We start from the raw sequence: 14,347 nt of genomic DNA, 5'->3' as shown, positions 1-14,347 counted from the left end.
CCATGCTGTCAGGAGTAGAAACCTGGAGGGGTGCCTGGGTGGCTCAGGCAGTTAATCGACCGACTATTCATCTCAGCTCAGGTCATGATCTCATGGTTTGTGAGATGGAGCCTCACGCTGGGCTCTGCACTGACAACATAGAGCCCACTTGGGATTCTCTCTGCCCCTCCCCTGTGCACACACAATCTTGCTCTCTTTCTCTCTCTCAAAATAAATAAATAAGCATTAAAAAATAAAGAAGTAGAAACCTGGATTTCTTATTTCATCTATTGTTGGTGCCCTAAACACAATATCTGAACTTGGAGATGTCACCGGCCTTGGGCTTCAGTTATGACCTCTGTGTGCAAGACCTTTAAATCTATACTTCCAGCGTTAACATCTCTCCCATGTTTGTTTGTGTGCGTGCATGTGTGTGTGTGTGTATGTGTGTGTGTATTTTTTTTAATTTAATATTTTAAGTAAGCTCTAGGCCCAATGTGGAGATTGAACTCATGACCCCGAGATCAAGAGTTATATACTCTACTGACTGAGCCAGCCAGGTGCCCCCTTTTCTCCCATGTTTTAATTCCCACATTCCCAACTGTTTATTGGACATGTCCATCTGGATAGCTGTCTGATTTAGACTCAGTATATCCAAATCAAAACACGCCTTTCTGTTCTGTCTCTATATGTCCAAAAATGTTTCCTTCACATTCACAAATCTCAAACGTTTCAAGTTGGAAGAGTAAATTTTAAGAGCTCATTTTACAACTAGGGAAATTGAGGACCAAGGATACTAAATAAATTTTTGCTTATCACTTCCAATTAATTTTTCCCAAATATCTCTTTCATTATGTTATTCCCTGTTAAGGAAACTTCAGTGATTTCCCTTTAGCCTAACCCTTTATATCTTACAGTCACAGCATTTCCCTCTTGTGACAGTCTCTTCCCAGTTGCCACTGCAATAATCCTTCAGATAAACTCACTCCTTAAAACAAAAACAAAAACAAAACAAAACTTCAAGGGCATCCCAATATTCATAAGATTTTAGTTTGGCATTTAAAGGTTTATCAAAATCTTGTTTTAGAGTCCACTATCCCCATACGTGAAGTCTATCCTCCAAATCTTTTTCTTTCTTTCTCATGTCACTCAGCCTAGAAGACTCTTCTTCATCTAATTCTAGTGAAATTCCAACTCTCCTTCAAAACACAGCTTTAACTATCAATTCCTTCACTAGTCTCATCAGACTGAAATTAATTTATCCGCCTGAATTGTTTTTTTTTGGCATTTCTGACCTGTAAATTCACAGAACACTTACTAAATTCTGCTTTGTACTGTGCATTTTTTTCTTTCGATTTCATGTTCTTCCCAAGCTTCCTTAAGCAAAAAGCAAGTGTTTGGTGTTCCCCACAATGCTTAACACAATGCCTGGCACTCGGAAGCTGTGAAGCTGGCTGAAAGAAGAAGTACACTCAAGAGTTTCTTACCTTGGTGATGTCTGTGTGATCTTTGAGCCCGTTGGTCATGCACCAATATCGCCACACATTCAGGGCATACCGCGTGGCTTTGGTAGTATTTGGGCTCACGGCACTGGTACACAGATCATTCAAGTCATCATTAATATTAAATACAGGAAATTTGTTGAGCTTAGTAGAATAGGCTAGAAACAAAAACAACAAAAGGCATTAAAATAATTTGCCATTCCTTTCTTTAGAGAATTATATCTTGGGATCACGTTCAATAACAAATCTAAGAGGTAACACTTTAAAAACGAAATTTCTATGAAGTAGACGTATTAGAATAAATAAAGTAGGGAACAATATTTCTAGCATAGAATTAAGGCAGTAAACTTGCCTTTGGCCCTAGTATTTTTGCCATATATATCAACTGATACACCAATGCAGGCATTCCAGTAACAGAAAGAAAAAAATGAATGCAGAAAAACAAAGAATGTTCTAGCTAAAATTTTCACTGGAAAGAAAAAAAGGCATTCATATGAACAACAACAAAAAAATAGAAGGAAGTAAGGGAAGGCAAGTTACACATCCTTTCTCTTGACCCTCAGTGCAGGTAGAGTCGTTATTTCTCTGTAATATAGTGTCTTATGTGCCATCCTGGACAACCTTGAATTAAATGGTGTTGGCATAGTTCTTTAATTCTTTTCACAAATGAACAAAGAGATATTTAAACCCTGACTCCACAATCCATCAGCTACCTTAGAATCAGAAAAGAAGGTAAAGTGAGAATAACTTTAGGGGAAAGAAGAGATAACTGCCAGAGGGCCTCACAGCATCTCAGAGGAGAAGGAACAGACTTTAAATTGCAATTGTCAAACTATGTCAGATGAAACCGGTCTTCCTCAAGGTGTCCACTTTAATTGTTGGCTACCAAAGAGATAATCAAGTCCATAACCATTAGACCTTTCTTTATACTCTGTGATCTACTAAAACCAAGCTTAAATTGTTTAAACTGTTGTCTTTGAATAGAAAAAAAAAAAATCAAGGTGGACCACCTTAAAATGAAAGCAATGCCAACCTGTAGTTTATCTAATGGTTCTGATCCTCTTTGGAATGTTTCTATGTTCAAACAAGGTGCTAAGAGGCTGAGAAACAGCAAAATGGAAAGTTAGTGCAATTACCAAGGTGATCTGCAGATTGGTTCCATTTTGCCTAACTCACCTCACCTTTCACTGTTCCCACTGAGGAACTCCCAACCACCAGCTCCCGCTATCCCCAGCATCCACTTGAGCCCAGGACACCACACCAACCTTCCCTACCCGAAGCCGAGAAATCTCCCCATGGTCCTCGTGCCAAATAGTGTCTTTTCTCCCATTTCTAATTCCAAGCTCACTTCTACATAACCTTCTTCACATGAACACAACTCCTTATTCTCTCCAGTATGTGTCTCACATTTGCTTTATTATTCCTTAGAACTGTGATGTAATTGTGTCCAGAAGATCTCCAGTTGGTTTGTATTGCTCCTTAAGACTGTGTTCTTCACCCTTTGAGTTTGCTGTTGAACTGCTGAACACATAATCTACTTTAATAGACGCTTTTAGCAAGAGAGGAAGAAACAGTGCTAGAAATGTTATCCAAAGTGACTGAATCATGTAAGCATATTCTTCTCACCACCCTCATAAACTGAGATCATTCATATTGTTTGTGGGCCTTGCTTGATATTAATGAAAGGATTCTAGCACAAAATTTATTACTATTACATCTAGTATTAATTGAATGCTTACTATATGCCAAGAGTTATATAAATGATCTGTAATCACTAAGCAATTGTGTTGTTATACTTATTTTACAGATAAGGAAACTAAGTCACCTCATACATTTAGTAACTTCATACATCACTCATCCAATATTTACCAAGGTGCCCTCTCTGTGCCAGACCCTGGCTGTCCCAAGTCATGGAGTTAGCAAGTGCCAGAGCTAGGGTATGGACCTGGATCCCACTGACTCTGTGCTCTGGCTGCCACAGAAAAGGCAGCATGTACTACACAGATAAAGTTCCCAGTACAGAATACAATTTAGATATTAGCCACTTATGAAAAGTATATCCTGGCCCCCAACATATACTCGTATTAGCCTTCAGTGAGGAGAACTAAGTCCGATTTATTTACACAACCACTACAGTTTCACTATGTTTATTATTATTTTTTTAGTGTTTATTTATTTTTGAGAGACAGAGAGATACAGAGCGTGAGCAGGGGAGGGGCAGAGAGGGAGAGGAAGACACAGAATCAGAAGCAGGCTCCAGGCTCTGAGCTGACAGCCGAGAGCCTAATGCAGGGCTCGAACCCATGAACCGCAAGATCATGACCTGAGCCAAAGTCAGATGCTTAACTGACTGAGCCACCCTGGTGCCCTTATTTATTTATTTATTTATTTATTTATTTATTTATTGTTAGTAACCAGAACACAGGATGTATTTGCAACACAGCCCAGTCCCCATCATTTCAGTACAGTACAGGAGCAGAAAAAAGTCACACTGCAAGATAGGAGGTTTAATTATTACATGAAAAAATTACATGGCTTTAAATAATTTCATTTTTATCATAGGATAGAGACCCTATACTGAAAATGGAAAACAAAATCCTAGTACATACAGAAACAGTAAAGAATGCTTGTATGCTTACATAAAGGGAAATAAATTGTGTGAAAATGATTAAATGACATATATGTTTCTTTCATAAGTGTATTTAAGGATTAAATTAAACTTACTTAATAAGCTGCTCTTTGAAAATTCTGAGTAGAAGTGGCAGAGCTATGGCGTCGAGGGCATTTTTAGGAGACCGTATGATGGAGAAACAAACAAAAGTAAGAACTTATAACTGAATACGGAACAAAGAGGGGACCACTAAAGAAGGATTTGAATTCTCCTTCCATTGGAGAATAGGCAAACTCTGAGCTCAAAGCTAGGGAGAGCTGGCCATTGGAGGGGGAGTGGGCCATGGGGTCAGGTACTCACTCTAAGGACGGCCAGATCTGAACAACTGCCCTGGCTCTCTACGCGTGGCTACCACATACATCGTGTACAGCATAGGTGTTGGCAAGCACAGTGTGTAATGTGAGGGAAATCACTGTGAAAGACTATCCTCAGAGTCAGAGAGAGAAGGGGCCTTGCCTCGGGAAACCTGAGGCTGCCCCACTGGACACAGGGAAGGAAAAACAAAAAGCAACTGCAAAAAAGCAAAAAATCCCTGAATGCATGCATGCCCTGTCTTAGGTAGCACCTTCCCTGTGTCTACATTTGCAAGTTCCTGGCTTCCCAGCTTGCTTTCAGCTTATACACCCTGAAGGGACGCTTATTCATGGGACTTCTTTGTCCATTCATTATAGCTGGGTGAAGTCCACTTGCAAAACCCTGTGTTCAACTATTAGCTGCAAAAGTGAGCTCTGTCCAGATATATCAAACAGGAACACTTAACAATGTCTAAGGAAATCCCTGTGAGCTGGCAGCAATGATACATCTAGACTTTCATTTTAAAATGTGAGCACACAAGCATTACTTGGCAACTGGGGAAAACCAGTAGCATGAAAGTTACCAAGTTTCACAAGCAGATCAACGGGATCCACATTCCCACTCTCCCGCAGTGTTAATTCAGAAAACCAAAGAAAAAGTTTAAAAGATCACAAATGTATCATTACATAAACCTGAGAGCATAATGCATCCTTAAGACAATGACGGCTTTCATTGGAAAAGAAAAAATAGGAGAACAAGAAAGACCGTAGAAATTGAAAATGATTGACAAAATAATATTTTAAAAATATTTGATAGAAGAACTGTGTATTTGGGGCGCCTGGGTGGCTCAGTCGGTTGAGCGTCCGACTTCGGCTCGGGTCATGATTTCACAGTCTGTGGGTTCGAGCCCCGCGTCGGCCTCTGTGCTGACAGCTCAGAGCCTGGAGCCTGTTTCAGATTCTGTGTCTCCCTCTTTCTCTGACCCTCCCCTGTTCATGCTCTCTCTCTCTCTGTCTCAAAAATAAATAAAATGTTAAAAAAAAAATTAAAAAAAAAAAAGAACTGTGTATTTGAATGAACACTGCTAAAAGACAAATTAGTGATATGGAAGGAATTTCCCCTGAAGGGCAAGCAAAATCATAACAGTTTTTAAATGATGAGGGTGGGTTAAGAGGGGTGGGAGACTGATACAGAAGATTCAGAATCCATCTGATAAGAGTTCAAAAGAAAAAATTGAGAAGATAGAATACAATAAATAGTCAAAGAAATAATATATGAAAAGTTCCATTAATCAAAGAGATTTTAATCTTTAGGATGTTAAAGTTCATGAACTGTCAAACAGACATACTGAAGAAGACACATATATAAACATATCTTAGTGAAATTTCCAAGGTCTATGAACAAAAAAAATTCTGTGATCTTTCTAGTAAGAGGGGTAGCGGGGAGCCATTAACAGTAACGTGAATCAGATTTCTCATCTGTGACACCCCATGCTACAATATAATGACTCTGTCTTCTCAGAGTTGTAAGAGGAAAAGGCTAAGAAATGAATAATTCTATTACCTACCTAAGGTACCATTCAAGTGCTAGGGCAAAATAAAGACATTTTCAATCGTGAAAGACAAAGCATGAAGAACAAGTTAACAGAAGAAAAGAAAACTCAAAAATGATGGCAGGAGGACTTCCACTTAGGGCTATCATGAAGCAGCTGGTATTACACTATCTTTCCTGCTGAGAATAAAGCTAGATACAATGCCCTGGAAAACAACCACAGTAACTGGAACTCAAGGAGCAAACATCCTGGTGAGAAGGGTAATGCACAGAGGGGAGTCCTACATTGATTGCCATGTTTTCCTCTTCACTCATCTGAAGGGTTGCAGTGCAGGTCATAGAACCCAAACAAACAAGCAGCCTGCAGTCTACAGCAATCCTAGGGAAACAAGTACACAAATATTCAAGTACAGGGCTAACAAGCAGCCAGTACTTGAGAGTCGGAGAACCTGGAGGAAGGGAACCATGGAAAAGTAAGCCAACATTCTGCATGCAATTTTCCTTCTAGGAATTGCTGATTCCTAAGCTAAACACACAGGGGTAAGATGCAAAAAAACCAAGTAGAAAGGAGAAATCACTAAGAGGAAACCTCATGGCACTGAGAGTCAAGAATAGTAACCCAGGGCCTTCCAAGGCATAAAAAACTTGGTAACAATACAGACTTTCATTTCAGACCCAGGAAGGGCTTAACTGTAAGAATAAGAGAAACGAAATACAGATGGTCCCTGACTTGCTATGGTTGGACTTTATAATGATGCAAAAGTAATAGCCATTCAGTAGAAACTGTACTTCAGAATTTGAATTTTGATCTTTTCCTGGGCTAAGCAATATGTGGTAAGATGCGCTCTCACAATGCAGGGCAAGGGTGGCCAGCTGCAGCTCCCAGTCAGCCACATGATAAGGGTAAACAACCGATACTCTCATAATCATTCTGTACCCATACGGACATTCTGTCTTTCACTTTCAGTACAGTATTCAGTAAATTACATGAGATATTCAACACTTTACTATAAAACAGGCTTTGTGTTAGATGATTTTGCCCAACTGTAGGCTAATGTCAGTGTTCTGAGCACATGGAGGGTTAGGCTAGGCAGAGATGTTCACTAGGTTAGGCGTATTAAATGCATTTTCTACTGAAAACATTTTTAACTTATGATGGGTTTATCAAGATATAACCTCACTGTAAGTCAAGGAAGACCTGTAGAACAGTCTCACCTGGGTTAAGGTGATCTGCCTACCTTATTTGCTAGCTAGCAGAAATTTAAATCCTCTCTGGAGGAAGGATAACATCTTCAGCAAGCTTTCATACAAAATGGCCATCATTCATAACAAGTTAACAGACATAGTATAAAATAAGGCCAAATGAATGAAAAACAAGAGAAAAATCAGACATGATTATCCAGATTACTGGAGTTGTCAGACACGGACTTTCAAGTAAGTTTAATATGTTCAAGAAAATAAGGAAAAGGTAGAGAATTTTACTAGAGCATTAAAATCTATTAGCAAAATGGAACTTACAAAATCCTCTTCCTTCTTTCTCTTCGTCCTCTTTCCTTCATCTGTTTCCCTTTTCTTCCCGAACTACTCACTTTCAAAACTGTTGGTGTGGCAGAGCAAAGTAGACACCTGTACTGGAGTATGTGTATGTTGAAGGGACTGTGGTGGCCTACAGTGAGGCATGAAGCCTGAAAGGGTAAAGAGGACACCTGCATAGAACTACCCAGTGAAGGGTGTAGGAAGCTGGGGCAAGAAATATGTTTCAGTCAGTGGGGAGACAACAGATCCTGAACTCAGAGGGAAAAAACATCTCATGCAGGGGTATCCAGGTATGTGGTGTGACTGTCTGAGCAGACTAAGGACACCCACACAGCAGCGGGAGATATGGGAAAAAGCCCTATGTGAAAAGTTAGAGTCTTGCTGGAGTGAGTAGGGCTTCCCTGCATGGGAGTGGCCTGGTGCCAGTTATCACAGCCCAAGAAGTGTGATGAGAGCTTTCCATGCAGGAGGGCTTACCAGCATTGGATGTCAGGATTTGAGTGCAGTGAGAAAGGGATCTGTGGTTGCGAGGATGGCCCAGTGCAGGGTGTTATAAGTTGAGCAGATAAAAGACAAGGAGAAAATCTTAAAAGAAACTGGAGGAAAAGTACAAATTACCTTCAATGGAGCAACAACAGATTGATTGGTTTTTCAACTGGTATGATGGAAGCCAGGAGACAGATGATCATCTTTAACATGCTGAAAGAAAACTGCTACAAGTGTAGAATTCATACTAAGCAAAGCATCCTTCAAAAATAAAGGTGAAATACAGAGGAAGTCATACAAAATAATGAATGTCTTCGTTATCAGGAGTCAAGTATTAAGTGATAATAAAGGGAGTTTTTCAGGCAAAGGAAGTGATCAGGATGTAAGCACATTGATATAGCAAAAAATAAAGAATACTGGAAAGATTGAATATGTAGGTGAATCTAAATGAATGCAGCTGTTTAAAACAATACTAATGGTGTCTTGGGCTTTAAATGCATGTAGAATTAATATTCATTACAACAGCACAGAAGACAGTAACTGGAGCTAGTGTTGAAAGGTCTTTGTATTATCCAGAAAATGATGAAAACACTAATTTAAAGTAGACCTTAACAGTGCAAGGATGCATATTTTAATCTCCATGGTAACCACTACAAGAATATTGAAAGAATGTGTAAGTTGATAGGGGAGGAAGATGGGAATAACAAAAAAAAACTTGCTTAATCAAAAACAAGGCACAAAGAATAGATAAGACAAAGCAAAAAAATGTAGGATATATTTTTTATTTTTATCTATTTATCTATTTATTTATTTATTTTGAGAGACAAAGAGAGAGATTGAGAGAGCACGTGCACAGGAGAGGCAGAGAGGGGGAGAGAGAATCCCAAGCAGGCTCTGCACTGTCAGTGCAGAACCTGATACAGGGCTCAAACTCACAAACTGTGAGATCATGACTTGAGCTCATATCAAGAGTTGGATGCTTAACCAACCTAGCGACCCAGGTACTCCTAGGATATATTTACACCTAAAAGTATCAATTATTACAGGATCAATATTTCAATTAAAAGATAAGTGATGTCAGTCTGGATAAACAAAACTCAGCTACGTGTCCCTTACACATCGGAATAAACGGGGTAGAAAGGTTGAAAGCAAAAGGATGAAAAAAAGATATACCATATAAACAATAAAGAAAAGAAGGCTGGTATAGCTATCTATCAGACAAAACAGACTTTAAGGCAAGAAGTATTACTAAAAAATAAAGAGACCTTTTTTTAGGTTTATTTATTTGAGAGTGGGAGAATGCACACCTGCAGGGGAGAGGCAGAGAGAGAAGGAGAGAGAGAATCCAAGCCAGCTCCACACTGTCAGCGCAAGCCTGACACAGGACTCATACTCACAAACTGTGAGATCATGACCTGAGCCTAAATCAAGAATCAGACACTTAACTGACTGAGCCACCCAGGCGCCCCTAAAGAGAAATGTTATAAAATTCAACAGAAAGATATAACAATCCTAAATTTCTATAGATCTAATCACATAGCTGCAAAATATAAAAAGCTAAAGTTGTAAGAATTTTAAAAAGATATAGGCAAATCTACAACTAACATTTTAATATATCCTTTTCCATACTCAACAAAACAAGCACACACAGAAAAGAGTAAAGATATAGAAGACTTAAACAATGCAAGTATCAAACTGTACTTAATTGATACACAAAGAGCAACATATCTAACAACTTCAGAAAACACATTCTTTTCAAAGATACATGGCACTTTTACCAAAATAGAAATGCTAGGACCTAAAGCCAATTTCAACATTCCAAAGGATTAAATCATGCAGAATATCAGCAAAATTAAAATATAAATCAATTACAAGAAGATAACTTTTGACAATTAAGCAATATTATGCTTTTAAATAAACCCCTGATGAATGGAAAAAAACTCAATGGGAATTAGAAAATATTTCAAACTGAATGATAACAATAATATACATGTCAAAGTTGTGAGATGCACTTTTTGCAGTACCTATAGAGAAAATGATAGCATTGAATGCAGAGATTAGGAAGGAAGAAAGGTTGAATATCAACTGTACTTGGAAATTATAAAAAGAATAACATATATACTCAAAGAAGTAGAAAGAAGGTAATAATACATATATTAGAAATCAATGAAATAGGAAATTTACAATTAAAAAAAGTAATGCCAAAAAGATTGGAAAAGACTAACAAAATTAATAAACTGGTATGAAAAATGAGAGAAGGCACAAATTGCTATAGCAAGAATGAAACAGGTGTTATCACTACAGATCCTACAGATATTAAAAAGACAGTAAAAAGATATTATGAACAATTTTGATGCCAATAAATTTGAAAATTTGGACAAAATGCACAAATACCTAAAAAAGCCACAACTTACTAAAACTGAACAAGAAATGTAAAATTTAAATAGTACTACACCCATTAAAGAAATTGACTCTATAATTTAAAATATCACAAAAAAGGGGTGCCTGGGTGGCTCAGTCAGTTAGGCATCTGACTTCAGGTCATGATGTCGCTGTTCACAGGTTCAAGTCCTGTGTTGGGCTCTGTGCTGACAGCTCAGAGCCTGGAGCCTGCTTCAGATTCTGTCTCCCTCTGTCTCTGCCCCTCCCCTGCTAGTTATGTGTCTCTCTCACTCTCAAAAATAAATAAAACATTTTTAAAAATTAAAATAACACAAAAAACCCTTCAGGTTCAGACGGATTTCACTAGCAAATTCTTTTAACGTTTAAGGAATACATAATGCTAAATCTAAAAACTCTGCTAGTGACAGAAAATGAGAGAATAATACTCATTTTCTTTTATAGGGCAGCATAACTTTTCTATTAAAAATATGACAAGAACAATACAAGAAAATTACAAGCCAACACAGCCCATAAACACACAAAAATCCTTACATAATATGAGTCAACTGAATGCCTATTTCACACCACAAACAACAATTCCAAATGGATTATGACCTAAATATGAATGGTTAAACAATAAAGCTTCTAGAAAAAAAACGTAGGAGACCATTGTTATGACTTTGGGGTATCTACATATTTTAAAAAATTGTTTTTAATGTTTTTTTATTAAAAAAAATTTGTTTTTACATTTATTCATTTTGAGAGACAGAGAGAGACAGAGCACAAGCAGGGGAGGGACAGAGAGAGAGGGAGACACAGAATCGGAAGCAGGCTCCAGGCTCCCAGCTATCAGCACAGAGCCCAATGCAGGGCTCAAACTCACAAACAGCGATATCATGACCTGAGCCGAAGTCAGATGCACAAATGACTGAGCCACCCAGGTGCCCCATGTTTTTTTTTTTATTTTTTTTTATTTTTGAGAGGGATAAAGAGACAGAGTGCAAGTGGGGAAGGGGCAGAGAAAGGGAGACACAGAATCTGAAGCAGGCTCCAGGCTCTGAGCTGTCAGCACAGAGCCTGACAAAACCCATAAACCTTGAAGTTGGACATTTAACCAACTGAGCCAGCCAGGTGCCCCGCGACATATTTTTAATAGAATATCAGTAATATTACCCCAAAACTAAACAATTGACAAATTGAATCATTAAAATTAAAAAGACATTTATTAAAATGCACCATTTGGAGGGTGCAAAGGCAAGCCACATGGTGGGAGAAGATATATCTGAAGGGTGTATATATAACAAACCAATTAGAAGGCAGCTAGTCCCATTAAAAATGGATAAATTGAATGGACACTGCATAAAATAAGAAATACCATTAATATTTCAGGAAATGTAAGTTAAAATGTATTCACCAAAATGTCTAAAATGAAAAACAAAATCTGCAAATATCAAGCATTGGTGAGGAGGTGGAGTGACAAGAACACTCCCACTCAGCTGGTAGGAGTGTTACTTGCACAAGCACTTTGGAAACTAATTGGTAGTATCTACTAAAGTTGAACACACAAATATTCTTTTTTTTAATGTTTATTTTTGAGAAAGTGTGCATGTGTGAGCGGGTGAGGAGCAGAGAGAGAGGGAGAGAGGATCCAAGCAGGCTCCATGCTGTCAGCACAGAGCCTGTCACAGGGCTCAATCTCATAAACCATTAGATCATGACTTGAGCTGAAAGCAAGAGTCGGATGCTTAACCGATTAAGCACTCAGGTGCCCCAGAACACACAAATATTCTACGATCCAGCAATCCTACACCTGAGTATACACCCAACAGAAATATGTACATGTTTACTGAAAGGCATATGAGTGTTCATAAAAGCACAATAAGAGAAAGCCCTGAACTGGAAATATCCCTAAGTCCATAATAGAATGCATTTTAAATTGTAAAATATTTATACAATAATTTATTGTATAATAATGTCATTATTTATAATAATGACAAGGAATGAGTACTGGAATCAACTAACATGAAAAATATGGATGAAGCCAACAAACACGAGGTTAAACAAAAGAGTCCAGACACAACAGAGTATATTGAAATGGTCCCCTTATATAATCTGAAAACAGATAAAGTGACTCTTAACATAGTGGTTATCTTAGGGAGGTAACTAAGGCAGGGCACATGAGGGAATTTTATGGGGTTCAGTAATGTTCTATGTTACAGCAATAAGCTTGCTTCATAAAAAATTAATCAAACTGTACATTAACTATTTGTGTACTTTTATGTTTATAAAATTCAGTAAGGAAACTTCCAAAAATCCTTAAAATTAAAAATATATAAACCTAATAAATGAAGAGTCATAACATGTACCTGGATGGGAAGGTTCAACATTATAAAGATGTTTAATTTCTTCAAGTAATCTTTGATGTGGTGTAATTCCAATTAAAATCCCTCTCTTTTGTTATTACTGGTCAGGTTGATTCTAAAGTTTCTCTAGGAGAGTAAATGCATAAGAAAAGGAAGGCAATTTTGAAAATAACTGGGAGGCTTTGCCCTGAAAGAAATAAACATGTACTATAACACTGCAATAATTTATAGTTTAAGTTCTGATAAAGAAAAAGACAAATAGATCAGTGCTATAGAAGAAAGTCCAAAAGACGTCTGTGTAAATATGCAAATTGAGTCGATAAAAAAGGCTCCAATTCGAATTGCTGGGGAAAGGATGGACTCTTCAATAAATGCATTGAGATAATAAGCTATTGAGTTGGAAAAACAAAAACAAAGGCAAATTTAGATTCCTATTTCATACCACACACAACGCATTTCCAAATGGATCTTTTTTCAAAAGGCTCTTTCCATAAAGAAGACAATTTCTATGATTTTGGGAGTAAGAAAAGCCTTTCTCAGCATGATACAGCCCAGAGCTATAAAAAATAGATTAACAAATCAGATGACATAAAAATTCAAAAGTTCTGCATTGAATAAATTTTAAAAGACAATAAGCAGACCTGGAGAAATACTTATAACACATAAAGTGACAAAGTACATATGAAAATCTTCCTTAAATCAATTGGAAAAAGATAACTCACTAGAAAATGGGCCCAGAATGTGACAGGCAATTATTCATAGAAGAAATACAAACAACAAAAGCATTAATAATAATAAGACCTTATAATCAAAAGAGGATGTATTTTATTTCTCAGACTGGCAAAAATATAAAAAGGTCTATATCTAAGTATTGGCTCAGATAGGGGGAAATTGCACTAGAGTTTAGAAAAAAATTTGGAAGGGTAAGGATACATATCACCCTGGTAAGTATTTAGCTCTGTGCGACTTTTAAGCTTTATAATATGAATAATTATTTTTGCCAGTCATAAAAATGACTAGGATTTTGGAAATGTATATGCAGGAAAAATAAATGTTTTTTATTTGACCCAGGAATTCCTCTTGTAGAAATTTATGCTGGACACTTAATCATAGATATGCACAAAAATGTATGCTCAAGGATGTTCTTGAAGGCAAATGTGTAACAGGGAAAAACTGGATACAAATCCAAGCCAACAAAAGCATTGTAAGCTAGATTTTGGTACTACTATGCAATGGAAAGCTATGTAACTATATGATAATCACACTTTCAAAGGCTAACGATCCAGGGCGCCTGGGCGGCTCAGTGAGTTGAGCGTCTGACTTTGGCTCAGGTCATGATCCCATCCATGGTTTGTGGGTCCAAGCTGACAGCTCGGAGCCTGCTTCATATTGTGTGTCTCCCTCTCTCTCAGCCCATCCCCTGCTTGTGCTCTGTCTCTGTCTCTCTCAAAATAAAATAAAACAAGACAAAAAAAAAAAAAATCAAAGGCTAAAGATCTTTTCCAAATGTACAAAACAGTAAATACAGTTTGACTACAATGGTTTTTTTACTACAACTTTTGAAGGGCATCTAAGCATAAGAA

General features: G+C 37.5%; 1 protein-coding gene across 2 annotated transcripts in view; it reads right to left on the bottom strand.

Annotated features, from left to right (window-relative positions):
* The window catches only part of KIAA1958 (KIAA1958 ortholog), a 158,011-nt gene that overhangs the window by 19,603 nt on the left and 124,061 nt on the right, over positions 1-14,347 (bottom strand). For both annotated transcript variants that reach the window (XM_049636192.1, XM_049636182.1), the window contains one exon: positions 1,467-1,639. In XM_049636192.1, the coding sequence (XP_049492149.1) occupies positions 1,467-1,639 (173 nt within the window). The remainder of the gene's footprint in view (positions 1-1,466; positions 1,640-14,347) is intronic.

This window comes from Panthera uncia, chromosome D4 (genome assembly GCF_023721935.1).
Source record: "Panthera uncia isolate 11264 chromosome D4, Puncia_PCG_1.0, whole genome shotgun sequence".
In the NCBI taxonomy this organism is placed as follows: domain Eukaryota; kingdom Metazoa; phylum Chordata; class Mammalia; order Carnivora; family Felidae; genus Panthera; species Panthera uncia.
The sequence above is the reverse complement of the archived record's forward strand: the minus strand, read 5'-3'. Positions and strand labels throughout refer to the sequence as shown.